This window comes from Manis javanica, chromosome 15, assembly GCF_040802235.1.
Source record: "Manis javanica isolate MJ-LG chromosome 15, MJ_LKY, whole genome shotgun sequence".
Lineage (NCBI taxonomy): Eukaryota > Metazoa > Chordata > Mammalia > Pholidota > Manidae > Manis > Manis javanica.
The window spans coordinates 23,718,478-23,737,461 of record NC_133170.1 but is presented as its reverse complement, the minus strand read 5'-3'; the positions used below and the strand labels follow the sequence as shown (position 1 = coordinate 23,737,461).

Sequence of the window (18,984 nt, the reverse complement as noted above, 5' to 3'; positions counted from 1 at the left end):
CCAGGAGTTGGGAGGGGTGCAAGTTGTAGCACTCCAAAATCTTATGACTATAGACTATCTACGGTTAAAAGAACATTTGGGATGTGAACAGATCCCAGAAATGGGTTGCTTTAATTTGTGTGATTTCTCTCAGACTGTTCAAGTACAGTTGGACAATATCCATCATATCATAGACAAATTTTCACAAATGCCTAGGGTGCCTGAATGGTTTTCTTGGCTTCACTGGAGATGGATGGTAATTATAGATCTGCTTTGTTTATGTCACCGTATTCCTATTATGTTAATATGTGAGCGCAAGTTAGTTGGTAGTTTAAAACCTATACATGCTGAAGTTACTCTACAAGAAGTTATGTCAAAGAAATAATCAATCCTCCCATGTTTTCTTCCATATGCTACCTCTATAGCTTTTCTTCTTCCTTCCTAATTACAACCCTTAAATAGAATTCGTGCCTCATATCGAATTTACCGAGTATCATAATTCCTCTAGGTGGTAAAGATACCTCGAGACAAGTGCTGGGCATAGAAGCCACAGGGCATAAATCTGCAAAGAAGTAAAAAGCTAACCTTTTCAAACAATATGGCTTCTCTCTCACTTACCAACTTTACATTTCCCTGTATGGCCCCGGAAGATGACTGGTTAGCCAGAGACGGGTAAGATTCCTCAAGGGAGGAACAACCTAAGACAGGCACAGTCGCAGGGGAGCCATCAGGTGAGAAATTGGGGATCAGCAGAGGTGAAGCTCAGAACCTCACCCCCCCTGTTTTGAGAGAAATCTTCTGCATCCGTGGATGTTTTGCTGCCCTTGTCTAGCTTGGATTAATACTTAATCCATAGGCACACACCTGATCATCTACATTTGCCCTCTTACAGCACTAAACTATGTTTTCTACCTTTATCTTGCATCTACCTACCACTTCAGCATTTTATTAAAAATAAAAATAATAATAATAATAAAGGGAGAAATGTGGGATCCACATATAAATCAATTATAAAAATCAAACGAATATTCATATTTGACCTGATTGTTTATAGTTCATAATGCGTGATCAAAACCGAAAGTTTCTGTGATGACTGCCTTTGTACTGTTCACCATGTAAGAATTTATTCACTATGTAGGAATTCGTTCACCATGTAAGAACTTGTTCATTATGCTTCAGAAGATTGGAGACTGACGAGAATTAGGCTTGAGATGGATTAATGATTGTGCATTGAGCATTGACCCCCCTATACAGAATTTTATTGTTGTTAACAACCATTTGATCAATAAATATGAGAGATGCCCTCTCAAAAAAAAAAAAAGAGTGACATCTTGAGGGCACCTTGAGACCCTAGATCATGTTTTATTGATGATTTTATCCAAACTCTATTACAGAGATATATCTAGACACAAAGAGATATTCTTCTCAAATGTATTTCTGACAGAGAAACTTTTTAAAATTTTGCCATCACAAATTGTAAGAAAAGAGATATCCTATCCTTTGTTTATGACTTAATTTAAAAGTACTTATTGTATACCCTCTGTGTGCCAGGTACTAAGATAACAAACAGTGTTTCAAAGATAAAAGACATAAACATTCTAGTCTTCATAACACATATTCTTCCTTTTTTCCTGGCTCTATGAACTCACCTTGTGTGAACAAGCTTTCTGATCTTTCTAAATATGCTTTGTTAATACAAATTGCTTTTGTAAAATGACAGTCTATACAGTATTTAAATGAACAGGAAAAAAAGGAATCTACTTATGAGATTTAGCCTGGGGACTTGGAACAAATAAACAGACAGTACTTTTTTAATAGACTCTTTTCTTGGAAGGTTACTTATTCTTCCTGAGCTAACAGAAGTCAGTATTTATGATTCAAAGCAATCCAGGCAGAAAGTGTGATCTAAGGTATAGAAGTGCTATGAACCAACTGAACAGTTGGAGAGAATTCCACTTAACAGCAGAAGAATGTAAATTCTAACATTTTTTCAAGATAGACCATATTTTGGACCATAAAACATGTCTGAACAAATTTTTAAAAATTAAAATCATATAATCACAATGACATTGTATTAGAAATCAATACAAACAATTTCTGAAAAATATCCCAATATTTAGAAACTAAATGATACATTAATGAATTACCCATAGTCCAAAGAAGAAACAAAAGAAGAGTATTAGACTCACTGCATTCTACAGGTAGGAAGGAAGCAGATAAAGCTACTTTGCTGCACACATATGCTCTCATTCATGGTAGAAAGGATGATCTGAGAGTGGAGGCCTGAGTCCAGAGGGCGAGACATGAACCACAGTGCAATTACCAGGTTTTGAAACCCAATGTTTGCCCAGCAGATTTCAAAATTCTTTGGAACTGCTGACCCTTTTTGTTAAGTGGATTATACCCAAGTCCTCACCAACACCTACTTTAGATAATTGAGATGCTGATATTTGGGACTTTTGAGCTGATGAGACTTCTGTGAAATTTTGGACTTGAGTTAATGGTGCAATGGATTGAGATTCTTAAGGATGTGGTGAAGGAGTGCATGCATTTTGCATGTGGGATGAATGTGAACCTTTGGGGCCAAGGGAAGCTTGTGGTAAGCAGAATAATGTCTCCCCAGACATTGTATATATGTCCCAAAACTTGGGACATATATCCCAAAAACTTGTATATATGTTAATTTTATATAACAAAAGGAGCCTGTGATTAAATCAAGGTCCTTGAGATGGGAAGATTATCCTGGGTTATCCAAATAAACCAATGTAATCCCAGTGACCTTTTAAAAGAGAGAGGCAAGAATGTAAGAGAGAGATTTGAAGGTGATGGGCAGCTGGCATTGAAGACAGGAGGAGGGGCCATGAGCCATGGAATGCAGGAGTTCCTTGGAAGCTAGAAGAGGCAAGAACCGAGCCTCCTAGAGCTCGAGAAAGAACCTAGTCCTGCGGGCACCTTGGTATTAGGTCAGTGAGACTGTAAGGTAATACATTTTAAGCCAGAAATGGTGTGGTCATCTATTACCATAGGAAAAAGAAAAAAAAACATATGTGGTAAAGTTTTTCTTTGTTGATTTTCTGCATTTTAAAATTACTTTTTGCATGTTAAAAACATTCAGTTGTAAAATGAATTTATTTCACTTTCACAACAAAATTTGAAATACAGAAATGCTATAAAAAGAAGAAAAAACATTAAATGGAATAAAATGAACCAAGTTTGTCTTCCTTTTGTATCTGCTTCCTCATCTTTGGCTGATGGAAAAAGGTTGATGACCATTTCCTCTAGTGTAAAAATAAGCCCATCTTGCTAAAATGTCCAAGATTTGAAAATAGGAGAGAAAAAATAGGAAATCCTGCAAGTACTTACCATCTCCTTGTTGAGTGGACAACACATGGATTCCAGACTGGGAGATGGTTTCCCTTGCTTTGATCTAAAGACAAAGGAAATACATTCATTATCATTTTAAAAGGTATATATTAAACATACTTAAACATATTTATAATTTATAAATAAATAATAATCTTGCTACTTCAACCCAGAAGTTACTTTTGATCACTAAATTTCTCTTCCAATAGTTTCCAATATGTATAGTTACATACTTTAAATAACAAAGATATAATTTTACTATGGTTTAGTATTTTACTTAATATTTATTTATCTCGAATATTAATATTTAAAATTTAGATTTTTTAAACAAATATTTTAAACATATACTATATGCAAAGCAATATATAGTAAAGGCAGATATAAAATATATGCAAGTTTTCTCTATTGTCTCTATTAAAAAAAACATATGTATTGAAACTCACTATGTGTCAGGCACTGAACTAAAAAATGTAGTGTTAAGATTTAATTTAATTTGCACAATAACTCCATGAAGAAGGCATAAATACCATCACCAGTAGTCAGGTGAAATGACTGACATTTCTCTTTACAGATGAGATTGGGTAAATTATTCAAGGTCACATAACTAGGAAGCAATAAAGTTAAGATTCTACGTCATTGTCAATTTTTTTACTTTTTCATAGAACTAAAAAGATATTAATTATAATTAATGTTCCTATACAGAGTTCTCTACACAGGTATTTTTCTTAAAATGACTTATTTAGGTAAGTGTGGTTGATACACAATATTAGATAGGTTTCACGTATAGTGATTTGACAGTTGAGTAAAGTTTTCATTCTTATCCTTTGCGTGTTTACCTACTGAGTTTTAAGAAAAACATTCTCTTTGACTCACAAAACATTTGTCCTAGACTTTTATCTCTCCCACTCAACAACTTTCCATTACAGCTCAGAAAAAAACTTAAAAGTTTCAGTTAAAACCAGAGCATAAATGAGAAACCAAAGCATTAATAATTTGTTAGGAAGCAACATCTCTTCAAGCATAAGAATGAATGAAAAAAATACTGGTATCTTATAAAAAGCATTATTTAGGAAGCCAATCTTGGGGTTTACCCAATTAGAAAGAATTACAGTGGCTTTTATTCTTACCAAATAATAGAAGATCAACTCTTTTGCATCATTCAGAATCTGTCCATTCAGGATGTAGTGTGCCCGGATCTCCTGGGTTTGCCCACAGGCCAGGGTACCAGCAACAGGTTCAAGGTGAACATAACTCTTGCTTGGGGAGGAAATATGCCTTACACTCTGCTCTGCTTGCAAATGAATTTCTTCAAGCCACCAGTTATCAAAACATGGGGTAGTCTGTTTGTAAGTGACCTAGTGGAAGGAATAAAAGTCTTAAAAAGGTTGTTACTAATATATGTTAAGAAATACATTTGTCATTCTTGGTCATTTACTGAAGATCTTATATAACTCATGTTTACTTGGTTCCACTATAAACTTCTCAAATAAAGCATAACTATGAACGACTTTCCTTTATGTTTATTTAAGGTTATGCTGTACTGATTTAGTAGAAATTACTCATTCACAATGAAGATCAATTACTTTTTAAAATACCCTTCTGGTTGTAAATTGCATAAAGGATATTTGAATATTCAACACAAAACAAAATAGTCAACAACAAACAACAAAAATCCAAAGACACCAAGCAAAATCTAATTTGCAATCAAATTGAAAAAATTGAATTTTTCAAGGGACTACAAGGTGATGTAATAAATATCTCCTGAAATAGGATCATGCTGTAGACGAGTTCTATCTGAAGTAAACGTTTTCTAGCACAGAATCTTTTGCTTCTTATAATTTAGGTATCCACCTTGCTGACTCGCTATTTTACTCTTTATCACCTTTTCTTTGATCCCTGGAGTTCACATGCATCCCGTATATCCTCAAGTTGTACCGTGTGATTTCACGCCCTTTCCATTTACCGTAACTGTGATGAAAGGAGCCGTGAAGCTGGTAGTGTCGATGGAAATGTCCGCCACGCCACGCTCATTAGTGGTAAAACTGGAACGGTGTGCAGCGACATCCACAGTGACATGTACGGTTTTATTGGGGATGGGCTGGTCCTTCTCATCAACTAGAAGCACCTAGGAAGGTGACCGTGATACCTGGTTTCAGGTAATATAGAGCAATAACATCTTCCACCTCTTGACCTTGGGCCATAGTCATCTACAGAAAATCTTAGAATGTGAAAATGTGTTTTCTGGTCTCTGAACTATTTTTTCTTTTTGATGTTTTTGATTTAGCTGTTTCATGAGCATCCAATTCAGAATATCCAAAAGTGTACTCATGATGTAACTTTCCCAAATTTTCCTCATCCCTGGTATTCTCTGTCTCATATGCAGTTTTATCCATTTGACGGTGTATGCATGAATGCTGGAGGCCCTTTTTTGTAAAAAATCATTTTCTCCTATAACCCATTGCCAAGTGCTATCTCATCCCCTACTGGAAACATTTAATTCTTACTTCTCTCCAAGTCTACTCTACCATTCCACTTAAAACCACACTATTTTTTCCCATTTGGTTTCCCATCTTTCTATTTAATTTATGTAGTCCACCCTATTGCAGCTTCAATTTTGCCTCAAACCATCTCTATACAGCCTGAGATAAAACGATCACGTTTCTCTTATTAAAGTCTTCAGTAACTTCTCCATCCAAAATTCTGAACATATCCTAAAAGGGCCTTCAGGATCTGTTCTGGTCGATCCAGTCAGTCAGTTCACTATCGTGTTAATCCAGCCACACAGCAGGCGTTCTGTCCCAGCCAGGCTACCTCCCAGTTCTTTGCTCTTGAAAAGCGGTTTCACGCTTATAGCCTCGGCCGTTCTCCCATCTGTTATATTTCTGGGCAAATCATATCCTTCAAGACTTCATGTTCTCCAGGTTTTCTCTTACCCTTCTCTTGACCTGAACTGGCATTGCCTAATCACATCTACCCATTTCTTAATTTATTTCCAATTTGATATGAAATATTGGAATAAATGAAGAAAATATAAAATTCATAAGATGTCACTAAAATGAGGAAATTGCCTATACACTGTCCACTCAAAGATTAGTTTCTACAAAAGAAAACTAATAAATGCCTAGAAATCTTACATCTTTTATATGAAAGAAAATTGATTGTTTACTGAACTGGATTATCAGTCCTTAAAATTTACCAATATTATTATCAGTATGGACTCTGAATCTGAAAAAAAAAAACCTTAAAAATTATCTAATAAAAAAAATTCAATCATCTAGATGAGAGTATGTTTTTATTCTATGGAAAATCATGTTATAAAAGTGCTATTGTAGGTTGCTAGCCAGACATGAGCAGGGAAAGAGGTTGGGGACTTCTGCCAGTGTTTACATTCAACTAGATACTTGATTGCATTCTACACCTGTAGTTAAACTGAGCTGTTCTCGTGGGAATTGGGGAATGAGAATGTGGGTAACTGACCAGCCAAAAATGGCTAGTTTCAAGATGGAGGAAAGGTTAATTCAAACTTCACCCCAAAGCTCATTCTCATTACCATGACATTGACATTGCAGTTCTGACCCCTTTTCTGGAGACTGCCATGATCGTTCCCGTGAAAACCAAATACAGCCAATCCTCCCTCCACCCTCCCCCGACCATGACCCATGTGCGGGTGGAGCAAGCCTAAACTCCAAAGAAAATCACAGCTGTACCTTTTGACACCTAATCCCACTTAGTGAATATTCATCTCACTTTATATAAAGAAGGCTCCCTATTGCTGCCTCTGTGCAACTTCCCCTGGGTCTGCCTGTGTCCAACTCTCAGGCATGTACTTGTGTCTTTCTCTGAACTCTTACTCTCCAAATAAACTCAATGCTCACTGGCTTTTTTGTGTGTCCCTTCTTGAATTCTTTCTCATGATGAAACCAAGAACCCATCTCTGGTAACAAAGCACTGTTTATAAAAAGGCAATCAGAGTAGGCAGCCAAACTACACTGGAAAAATGTCTTACTTAATTCATAAAAGCATGCTTTTATTTTCTGGATTTTGTGATGGTATTTGCCTTTTAAGTTTGTAATTTGGTGTAATGTCTTTTCTCACTTTATATATTCATTTTTATAATAAAATTTTATTTTGTGATAAAAAAATTCATTTTCTTAGAAGCCACATCCCCCCAATTATAATTGTACTGAAAAGATATTTTACCTGCCCAAAGAAAGGGAGCCCAGGTCTATAGTTTGAATCCACTTTTGTAAATGTCAATTTGCTTAAAGTATTTGTTATTTCACTTGATCCATGCCCAGTTAATTCCAATTCTGAAAAAGAAAGAAATGAAGCTAAACTGCCATGTGTATTCAACTCTCACCTCCTACCTCCATCCCAGCTTCATTCCATAACAAAATACTACCCATATTCTCTTTTACAACTTTTTTCCAGCATTTTTCACACTTAGAAAATACAAGCAGTTTAACATTTGCTTCACCTTCATATAAAAAATTATTGGTATCCATATTTCCCCGATTTTGCTGGTTTCACGAGAAGCCACCCATGCTCTTAAGTCATGTCCACTGCAATCTTGCTCCATCTGTTTCTGTATCTCTCTCACCACCGTCCCCCGACCCCACCCTTCTGCTCACAGTGAGAGTCTTCATGCACACCTAAAAATGTGCTGACATTTCTACCACACACTACTTCCCCAGCCAAGATCCTTCTTTTGGCTGCCTGGCCTATCCAAAGTGTAGCCAAAGTGGTGCTTTTCATTCAATGAAGCGTAATCTGTATTTTATCATCTAAAGCACCATGCTATCCAAGTTCAACAGATCTCTTGTTTGCTCCATCTCAGGCTTCAACAAAATGAACTCTCAGAAGTACTTCATCCATAAGTCCCACCCTCCCAAGGGGCTTCTAACAAACTGTTCTTTTAATTTTCCCCCATCTTGATGACATCTAGTTTTCTTATGCTGACTTACTTAATACCATATCCTAAATGTTGCATTTCTGTCCTTGGGCTCCTTTTTGCCTGTCTCTATCCTGAATGTAGCAATGCTAAATGAGCTCAATTCCAGAACAATCCCATTTACTTTTATGAAGATATGGTCACAATGGGAAATGGTTCTTGGATTTACATTTCTGGCCCTAATTTTGTTCTGGATTTTTTTTTTATTATCCACTGAATGAATCCTTCCTTTTTGATGCTCCAAATTATACTTAATTGTTTTTGACACATTCTTATCACCATAGTTCTTTCTCACCTACTCCTTTTTTGGTTAATGGTATTTCCATTTTCTAGGTCCCAAATTTGTAATCTTAGGGTCATTTATGAATAACATTCTGATATATCACATTGTAACATGTTTATCCTTTTTCATCTAGCCTGTCTTCTACATATCTACTAGAATGACCTTTTTAAAATATCAATTTATTTAGCTCACTCTCCTCACATACATCCGAAGGTATCCAGTGCTTTTCATAATAAAGTTTAACCTCTTTAGTATATGATTTACTTCTGTACCCTCCTTAACACCAGCCTACATTTTCATATTCTTCTGGAACTGAACACATTTTCTTCTTATGTTTCCTCAGTCCATCACTATCTTTCATAATATCCATTCTATACAATGTAGCTCAAATGCTACTTTATAAAGCTTTCTTTGGTTCTGTATTAGAATTAATTATCTCTCTTCATACTTGTTTGGCCCTTAAGCTTTAAATTTCTTGTGGAAATTTTATTATGGTTATATATATATGTACATACATACATACATACATATATACATAAATATATATATATAATTTCTTATTAGATTTCTAATTCCTTAAGGGTAGAGACCATGTCATTTTCATAGTCCCCAGAAACTATCAAATGTGTTTTATATGGAATGGAAGTTTGATAAATGCTTAATAAGTTAATTAATAAATATTTTAAAACAATACAAACCTGTTCCCTCCTCTCTGATCTTGGCTTCCACTTGTATTGTCATGTCATGTCCTTTTTGTCTCAGTTGAAATATTTTAGCATTTATGAGTTTTGTGAAACAGCCTTCATTATCTGTCTGAAGAGAAAGGAAAGTATTCTTGGTCCTCTGATTGCTATGAAGAAAGTCAGCTATCAACCTGTGAAAAATTTTGTTGGCCATGGAAAGAAATTTTACAAGTGTTCTGATCATCTTTTAGGTGCTTATTTTTTCCCAAGTCTCAAAGTGACATAAATGTTCTTTGTTAATCATTGAGTTACTCTGGCCAACCTTTACCTTCCCCCACTCTTCTGAAACCTATACCATTTCTGCCATATTAAAATAAACTTCCTACAGTTTCCAAGTGTGCGACAGACAGCATTTTGTAATGCTATTTTTTTAATATGTTCCTCAAATGATAACATTCTTTCTCTCATTCTTATTTTGGCTAACAGTTCCTACTCTTCTAAACTTAACTCAGCACAATTAATAAATTTTTAGTGATTGCCACAGCCTGGGCTTTTACATACTCTTTCTCTGAAATCAGTACTTTGTCCATTTCATTTTCTAATACAACCTATTTTGCTTCCCTTATTTTTATTATATGTCTCCTGTGATGTAATCAAGTCATGAGTTTATTGTCCCTCTACATCTCCCTCTCCTCAAATTAACACCATTCCATATTCTTCCAAGTGAGGTTTAAATACCATAGCATGTTATCTGATTCTCCCACTAGCCAAATCCTTAGCATCTGGCACCTTCTTCTTCTGTAATCTGTTTAATAAAAGCCAACTTTGGATACTTCTACATTCTTGCATGCCCTTGTCACTGGAATGGTAATTGCTGTAGAAGGAAATTACAAAATTGGCCAACCGCTGTAAATCCCTAAGCCCCACCCTCAGGTGGGGTCCTCACATTACCAGGTAATCTTATAATGTTTCATTTACTCCACAGTTTTCTTAGGTGACTATTTTAGACACTACTCCCTACTGTATTCTCAATACAACTCAATTGTACTGTATTCACAGTGCAACCTGGTATTGTACACTAGACTGTGTTATAATCCATGAGAAAACAAGATCTGGTGTCGGTGTCCTGGGGAAAGTGGTTTCTATATACCTGTTGACTGAATTCTTCACAAATACTTTGTGAATATTTTCCATGGCAGATGGAACGGTATTCTGAATATTTTCTGCATACATTAATTGTCACCAGACCAGAGACAGGCTTCCCGTAGGTGTATCTATAACAATAAATCGTTCACATAGGAAGATATTTAATATAAATAACTCAGATGTTTTTTCACACTATTTAAATGCCTACATATACCCAGCTTCTGCATCTCTAGCAATTATATTTCCTTTCAGAACATTTGTACTTTAGAAGAATTTACTCTGAATCTTTGCCTTAATTATCTAAGTGGGCATACATCTCTAACTCTAAGAGAAAATACTCACTGAATCTTTTTGAAACACCTCCAAATGGAAAATTAACAATATAATTTTCCTCAGAACTTTCCTTCTTTTCAGATGAGGTCTTACTATAGGACTGTTTTATTTCCTTCTTTCCTTCAGAATATCTAGGTTATGATTCTGACTTTGACAACACCTCCTAAGTTGTTCAATGGGAAAAATTAAGGTTATGTAAAGAGTGTATGTTTAAGCCCTCCCTAATTCATATGTATTTTAGGAAGATAAATGAGAAGTTAAATGGGAAGGCACTAGCTGTCAAACAAAAATATAAATGAGCAGTATCATAAAGACTTAGTCTGGTTCTGCCAAACTGATGGAAGGATACCATGTACTATGGTCTGATTGTTTGCATCCCCCCAGAATTCATATATTGAAACCCTAATCCCCAAAGATTATAGTATTGGGGGTCAGGAGCTTGGGAGGTGTTTCAAACATGAGGGTGGATCCTTCATGAATGGGATTAGTCCCTTTATAAAGCAGGCTCCAGAGAGCTCCCTTGCCCCTCCCGCCGTATGAGAATATGGAGAGAAGGCACCAGCTATGAACAGAAAGGCAACCTTCACCGAATGTGACCATGCTGGCACCTTGACCTTGAATTTCCCAGCCTCTAGAACTGTGAGCAATAAATTTCTATTGTTTATAAGCCACCCTGTCTGTGGTACTTTATTTTGTCACAGCAGCATGAATGGACTCAGATATACAAAGTTGAATTTAGTCTATAAAGTTTCTCAAAGTATGCTTTATAGATCACCTACATTGAAATTCCCTGAGGTATGTGCCGAGATTCAGAGTCTTGAATCTTTTGTCAGATTTATGATTAAAATCTCTAGAAGTAGGGCGGAGGAGACTACATTTTAACTAAGCACCTCCATAGATCCTGGTACACACTGAAGCTTGAAACCTACTGCTTTAACTCAAGCTGTGAGGCAAGTGAGGTTTCAGGGGCCCCAATCTTCACTTTTTGGTAGTTTTTTTCCTCCACATTTCTCTAAGTGCTGATAAACTAATAAATTATTTACTACATTTCAATCACTTTGTTGAATCATATCTTTAGACCTGAATGAAATGGCTTTCCCTCTGATGGAAAACTTCAAAGTAGCAAAGCTGGAAAGAAGGATGGAAGTATGTTTCTCATGCTGTTTTCAAAAGCAGGAGGTAAAGTCTCCTCAGTGCAGGTGGAGGGTAATTTACTGAACTAAAGAACAATCAGGGAAGGAATAACTATGACATATGTTTTTAATCCTCTATTATGTAATCCAGCATTTAAGAGAGTTCTGCCTAGCTTCTTTCTAATTTTCCATAGTTTAAGAAATTGAGAGCAATTAAAAGATGGGGATAATAGGACACAGAATAACACAGAAATTATGAGCATTAGCTCCAAAGTTGAATGTCCTGTGTTGAGTTTAGTCCAGTGCCTGGGATGTATCAATGCTTTCATGAAGCTAGTTTTTTTTTTTAAATTGCAGTGACAATAAAGAATAGTGGTGAAGAGTTCAGGGCCTGGAGCCAGGCTGTTGAATTTAAATTCCAGTCTGTTATTTACCACCTACAGGAACTTGGACAAGTTTCTACGCTTTATGTGTTATAGTTTTCACATTTTTAAAGTGAGGATAACTATTTCATAGGGTTAGTATAGGAATAAATATGTGAATAAGTGCAAGGCACTTAAAACACTGGCACATTTTAAGTGTTCAGTAAGTGATTTTATCATTAGTGGCAATAGGGTCATATACTGCCACCCCTGCTCCAAATCAGGGCTTAGGCAAGTTGGAGAAATAGTCATTCCTTCTCTAATTAAGATACTTCCAAGTCCACTAACAGTTATTTACAAATAGAATAGAGAAATAGAAATGAGATGCAAAAATGTAACTCACAGGCCACAGACGGAGACCACAAATTCCTCATCTAGAAAACCAATGGTCTTGGGCATCTTCACTTGCACCTCGAATCTGGGTAAAACTGTTGTGCATAAAAGAGAAAAAGAGGTGAGAGTGGGCAGGAGATGCTGCAAATAATAGTAATGATTCTGTTACAGAACCATACAGCATAGGATCGCATGACATGGTTTCAGTTACAATGGCGAACAGCAAGGCCACTCCGGGTGATGGGCTGCTTCAGAACCGGTGGGCAGTTTGTAATAAGTTAACTTGGTTAAGCTGCTGCTACATGCCCTGGAATCTCCTCCTCTGGATTTGTTCAAGATTTCAAAGGTGAAAGGAGAGCAGCACCATCAATTTCGGAGTGTCGGCACGGTTAGACGTGGTAACAGGTGCGGAGGGGCCAGCAGGTTCCAGTTTGCCCTTATTCTTTCCTTCCGTGCGCCCAGTTCTTTTTCCAGCACTTGGCCCGCTGATTCTAGAGGCTCTACCTGACCACCAGATATACTTTGTTACAGAAGTACTGCAACGGTAGCTATGAAGAGGTAACAGCCTTCCACAGACTTTTCTATTAGTTTCCCTTGGTGCCCTTGAGATTTCTATTAGGTGCCCTTGAGATTTCTGTTTTATCCATCCTCAACAATGCTTCACAAGAACTGGTTAGTGATTTATTCTGATCCACCAATTTCTGGTGGACCCGCACTTTTCCAGCCTCTCCCACAGCTGCATAAGGTTAATTATTCCCATAATAAAGCCAACTTTTATAATTCTCATTGCAGTTCTGGTCAATTTGGGGAATCATGTTGTTGTGATAGGTCTCCTCATTCATGGCATAATATATTTAATTTACAGTGGGAATTAAAAATTTAATTAAAAATAGAAAATCCACATAACTGATAATTAACAAGATGGCTTCAATGTCTGATTACTGTGATCAGAATAGTGTATTTGTAGGTTCTAGACAGCCAGGAGATAATCTCAGGAGATCCCTCAGTGGTAAGATATAAATCAACAGATGTGTATAAATAATACAATGTGTTGGTTAACAATTTATGCTTGAATAGGGTCAAATGGATCTATAAAATCTTTGTTGCCTCTTATTGGCTCTGTTATTTTGGTAAATTACTAACTTTTCTAGTATTGATATGCTCATTTGTAAAATATAGGTAACATAAAATCTGACTCAGAGGGCTGTTGTGAGGATTAAATGAGATAGTACATGAAAAGTGCTTAGCAAATACTGAGGCAAATATAAAAGCTTGTCAATTTGTCAGCTCTTATGTGCTAGATTTTTGCTCTATCTATGTGTAGAAACTATCCAGTACTGTACTGTCATAAATGTCTTGGACGCGTGCAGAATTCTTACCATATTCATTCACCTCAAAGGAGTGCTCAATTTTTTTCCCCGATTCCTTCTCCAGTATGACCTTGTAGGGACCCAGAGTGGGCTCCACTGAGAGTGGGAAATAGAGCTGGCTGAGTCCCCCTTGCAACTGGAGATTTTGCCATTGGAAAATTCGGTTCCTCTTGGGATTCTGTAGGTGAAAACATGAGTTCATAAACACAACGGAAATGTACGCTTCTGAGTAAAGGGACAGCTTTTCAGGGAGGGTAAATTGGAAGTTGGGTAACAGATGGTTGGTAAATTGGCACCAAAGGTATTAGCAAAGTTTTCTAGGAATTCTGGACTGAAAAAACCCACTCTCCAAAGGATTTAAGATAGATATGGAGAACCGTGTTTGTTTAGTTTTGGTGAAAAGCCAGTGGAGAGGGAGGAAGCATAGAGACAATTTAATATAGCCCGTGGCAGGTCCTCATTCCAATTGAGATACATGATATATTACCTACCTCAATGTAAACCACCGGGAACTGAAAAGAAAGAAATGGTATGAGTGTGAGAAAGTGTTTGGTTAAAGAAAACCATGACATCAGCATTAATAGAGTATCTGTATCAGAGGAAATGACTCAGTATATTTCTTGTCTAAACGAGGAAATGAGCCCCAGTCTGGTTCACAGCACTTCATATGTAAAAGCAGGCTTAAAGGGACGAACATCTCTTAGGTCATGCCTTTCCTTTTATGAAATAACATAGAACTGAGGCAACCTATACTCAGGTAAAAAAAAGTCCACAAAGTAAGTTTATTTTGCAGATGATATTTATCCAAGAAATGCTCCATTTCTCTAGGAGAGAAATCAAACGCACTTATTTTCTTTTGTTGCATAAAAATACTTGGGATCTTTAAGAGGATAACTTCAAACTGAATACTTGATTTATTTTAAGAATGTAGTTGATGAACTGAATTCCCTTTTTTCTCCTGCAGTGGTACTCTGATGAGATCTTTTTGTGGCAGATTTAAGTATCTCATATGAGTTTCGGGTTCTCCAAAAAGCAGGCTTTAAATTTTTGCCTCTTCTCCCAACCTCACCCATTGTTAGGAGACTTACGGTTTCATTCAAAGGGCGAAAATTGACATCCATAGAGACAATGCGGATTCTCACTGCAACATAGAGATTTTCCCTATGAAACTCTTCAGTGGGGATTGCAGGGTAATAACACACAACAATATGCCAGGATTTCCATGACTGCAGAATAAAGTAGTAGAGAAAACCCCACACCCACCCCTTAAAGTTGTCCTTTTTCATTTGGCTCTTATACCTTTTTGTCCTGGTTTGTAGATTGGTTTGTCTGTCTGAGCAAAGACTAGGCTCTCTGCTTTTCTTATGTACACTGGCTTCCTCTTTACGAAACGGTGGGTTGGCCCTTCCACCTCAACGGTAAGGAACGTGGAATAAGTTGGCATCTCTGAAATCTGTAAAAGGGAAATGAACTGAGAATCTGCCCAGAATGTCTCAGCCTTTATGATTTTTCTCATTTCTCTGGTTAGTGTCAGAAAGTTAGTAAAGGATAAGGTTAAGGATTATGTCCCCTGTTTTATAGATTTTTATGATTGTGTAACATGACAGTAACAATTCATCAATGTAGTTAAAGGGAAAACGTCATGGCAATAAAATGAACCAATTCTTCCACCAGCTATGACAGTGGAGGAAATAACAATCTCTCATTTTCACAGCAATATGGTGGTATTAAAATAATTATTCAATGTTATTTTTCAATGGTCAACATCATTATATGTTATTACTGGCAGTAAGCCAGTATGAGTGACTAAATATTTAAAACCTTAAGTAATGAAAGGTTACAAGGACAATATATTAATCATCCACTATCTGTGAGGTCTTAGATAACTGACTTAAATTTATGAATCTCAGTGTTTATATCCATAATAGCATGAACACTATTTACCCCAGAAGTTTACTTTAGGAAAAACAAAATCTTTCCTATAACTACTGTTACCTTTTGTATATTGCACAATTATGATGACTATTATGAAATATTATACTTTTTTATATTATTATACTTATGATGAAATATTATGACAGTATAACTTTCATTTTTAGACTATAATCTGCAGTTTGCTCTGTACTATTCATTTTTCCTTTATTATGCTCCTTTTGTTGTTGGGGGTCAGAATGCAAGGCATCAGCTGATACACTGTTTCTCCAACTATCTCCCTTGTCCCAGGGCAAGATGCTAACAGTGAAAGGACTGCAGTAGAAGGAGTTCTGGGCCACCAGGTCTGAGAGAAGAGCCCTGATCTGCATGTTGTGCTCCAGAATGAGGGTCAGCGTCACTGTCTCGTTCAGGTGGTTAAGCATGACACAGGCCTTCTCAGGAACCCCCGCGTATAGCTGTGACGGGACCAGCACCACGTACTGCCTGTGGGGAGGGAGAAGACAGGTCCAGATCAACCACACAGGGGCCGCAAAGACGCCATTATTGGGACTGTTTGCTAGGTAATCTTTGCTCTAGTTGCCAAACATAAAACAGCGTCAGATTTCAGCAGGGGTTTAGAGAAGTGTATTCCTCAAAGGCCAATCCGAAAAAATTTAGAAACTCAGAAATCCCCGACAAATGTTCGCATGCTTCTCTTATGTTGTGGAACTATTTACCCTCATAATATTTGAAAAACGATTGACATGCTATGGATAAGCAATCTATGAGGGATTATGTACTTTGGGTAGAAATAACTTTCAAATTTAGAAGTGGGTCAAGAAAATGTGATTATAAGTAATGGGATATTATTCTCATTCCTAAAAAAAAAAAGGAAGTCCTGCCATTTGCAACAGCATGGATGGACCTTGAAGGCTTATGCTAAGTGAAATAAACCAGAAAAAGGTAATATTGCATGGTATCACTTGTATTTGGAATCTAAAAAAAAAAAAGAGAGAGAAAGTCAAATTCATAGAAACAGAATGAAAAGTGGTTGCTATGGGCTTAGAGAGAGAGAGGGATGGCGACAGGGGAAAATAGGGAGAAGTTGGTAAAAGGGTAAACTTTCAGTTATAAGATGAATGAAGTCCAAAGATCTAATGTATAATGTGGTGACTATATTTGTTAACACTGTATTATATAACTGAAATTTGCTAAAAGAGTGGAATTTAGATGTTCTCACACATACAATAAGAGTAAATATGTGAGAGATGAATATGTTAATTCAAGGAGAATCCTTTCACAATATATATGTATACCAAATCATGACATCGCACTTTAGATATCATATAATTTTGTCAGATACATGTCAATAAAGCTGAAAAACATTTTTTAGCAGCAACAAAATGTGATTAATTAATTAATCATCATGAAAGTGTTAAAAACCTGTCTGCAGGTGGTGTTGGGTTTTATATGGATGATATCACAAACTTCTTTATTCCAGAAAACACAAACAACATACATGTAATACATAGGAAGGAGCTGAATTGCTTTCCACTACTGTTGCAGAAGCAGCTTTAGCTCTTTTCTTCCTTTGGTGATATTAGACAAGACAAGACAAGCTAGGCTGTCATATCACCATACAAACTACAAGGAAATGTCACTCTCCTGTCACTCTTTGCCCATCATTTATAATCACCCAAACATGCTGCACTTGGAAATACTCTGCTTACCCATGTCTCTTTGTCCTCATCTATCTGGAAAACTTATATTTGCACCATAAGACTCAACTCCAAAGCAGCTCTCTCTCAGGTGCCCCTTTAGAAGTGGACCAAGAAACTCTGATTCCCTTCCCTGAGACGGTCCGAGGATCTTTGTTTGTGTTCTCACAGGATCCTGCATTGCCTGCTTCTGCTTTGGCTCTGTATTCCACAATACTGTGTATTGAGGGCATAGTCCATAGTTTGTTAATCTGTATACTCCCAAGATCTCATGCCAGCCCCTAAAGGTTTGCATGAACTGATACACAAATCTTGACTTGTCTAAAGGGCATACATCCATCTTGGTGATCCCTGGCTTGGGGAAAACAGAGACACTGAGTCATCTCACGATGGACAAGGCACGGCTGCCCTTTCCATGAGCCCAAGAATTTAGCTTTTTGTTTTGGTAGGAATGTCATGCTCGCTCTTAATGAATGTTGTATCTCATTTGGTGAATGTTTCATAACTATTACTGCCCTATATCTCTTAGCTTTCTAGAATTGGAATATACCTCTTTCTACATGAGCAATAACAAGTTAACAACCCTTCCAACCCTTTTGACAACAGATAATTTCTTAGGAAATCAAAAAAATAAATAAAAAGACATCAAGAAGCAGAAAACACAATGGGAAAGAGGAGGACAATAGAGTTTTCTGGAAATGCTGCTTACGGTTTTGAAGTAGCTGAAGCATCTCTGGGAAGGAGCAGGAAAAGTAGAATCAAGACAGGATTGGGTAGTTGATTTCCCCTCATGGTGTGGAGAGGAACAGGAAAAAAAGGGAGTCTGAGCCCTGATTCCTTGAACTCTGTTCTTGTTCCAGAATCACTGGTTTTTATCTTACCTGATAGGCAGTGAAAGCAAACTGCTAACCATTTGTTTTTGTAATATATTAACTACCTCCTGTATAAAAAAATCAATTCCAGATTATTTCCACAACCATCACTATTTTTTCACCTACTTTCTTAAATTTTTAAATGCTTGAAAAATAATACACTGAGGCCACACTGGCTCTGGTTATTAACTGGTTCTTTAATTATTTTAGGGAAAACAAAATAAATTACATGACTTGGTGAAATTAATCAATGTTTTAATTTTCTTTTTTTTTTAAGAGCTATTAATGTAAAGACATATTCCAAATCCCTCCTTGGTGGTCTACATAGCATTACATATTCTCCCAAGTTTTCTCCTACCTGTACAGTTCTTTAATGAAATTTATCACAGGATTTTAAACAAAATAAGTTTGAAGACAATATCACCACTGTGCAAAAGCTTAATGTTTGCTTATATTTGTTTATAAAGAAAGTGATAGTGCATTT

The 18,984-nt window shown here is 36.5% G+C and overlaps 1 protein-coding gene across 2 annotated transcripts in view; it reads right to left on the bottom strand.

The window, feature by feature from the left end:
- LOC108396668 (pregnancy zone protein-like) overlaps positions 1-18,496 on the bottom strand; it is a 47,600-nt gene extending 29,104 nt beyond the window's left edge. For both annotated transcript variants that reach the window (XM_037008725.2, XM_037008726.2), the window contains exons 1-13: positions 18,338-18,496; positions 16,234-16,414; positions 15,296-15,449; positions 15,085-15,137; positions 14,488-14,508; positions 14,006-14,174; positions 12,637-12,721; positions 10,410-10,533; positions 9,275-9,389; positions 7,543-7,652; positions 5,306-5,467; positions 4,470-4,697; positions 3,343-3,406 (exon numbers count right to left, since the gene is read on the bottom strand). In XM_037008725.2, the coding sequence (XP_036864620.2) occupies positions 3,343-3,406; positions 4,470-4,697; positions 5,306-5,467; positions 7,543-7,652; positions 9,275-9,389; positions 10,410-10,533; positions 12,637-12,721; positions 14,006-14,174; positions 14,488-14,508; positions 15,085-15,137; positions 15,296-15,449; positions 16,234-16,414; positions 18,338-18,420 (1,549 nt within the window). In that variant the 5' untranslated portion in view covers positions 18,421-18,496. The remainder of the gene's footprint in view (positions 1-3,342; positions 3,407-4,469; positions 4,698-5,305; positions 5,468-7,542; positions 7,653-9,274; positions 9,390-10,409; positions 10,534-12,636; positions 12,722-14,005; positions 14,175-14,487; positions 14,509-15,084; positions 15,138-15,295; positions 15,450-16,233; positions 16,415-18,337) is intronic.
- Positions 18,497-18,984: the final 488 nt, after the last annotated feature.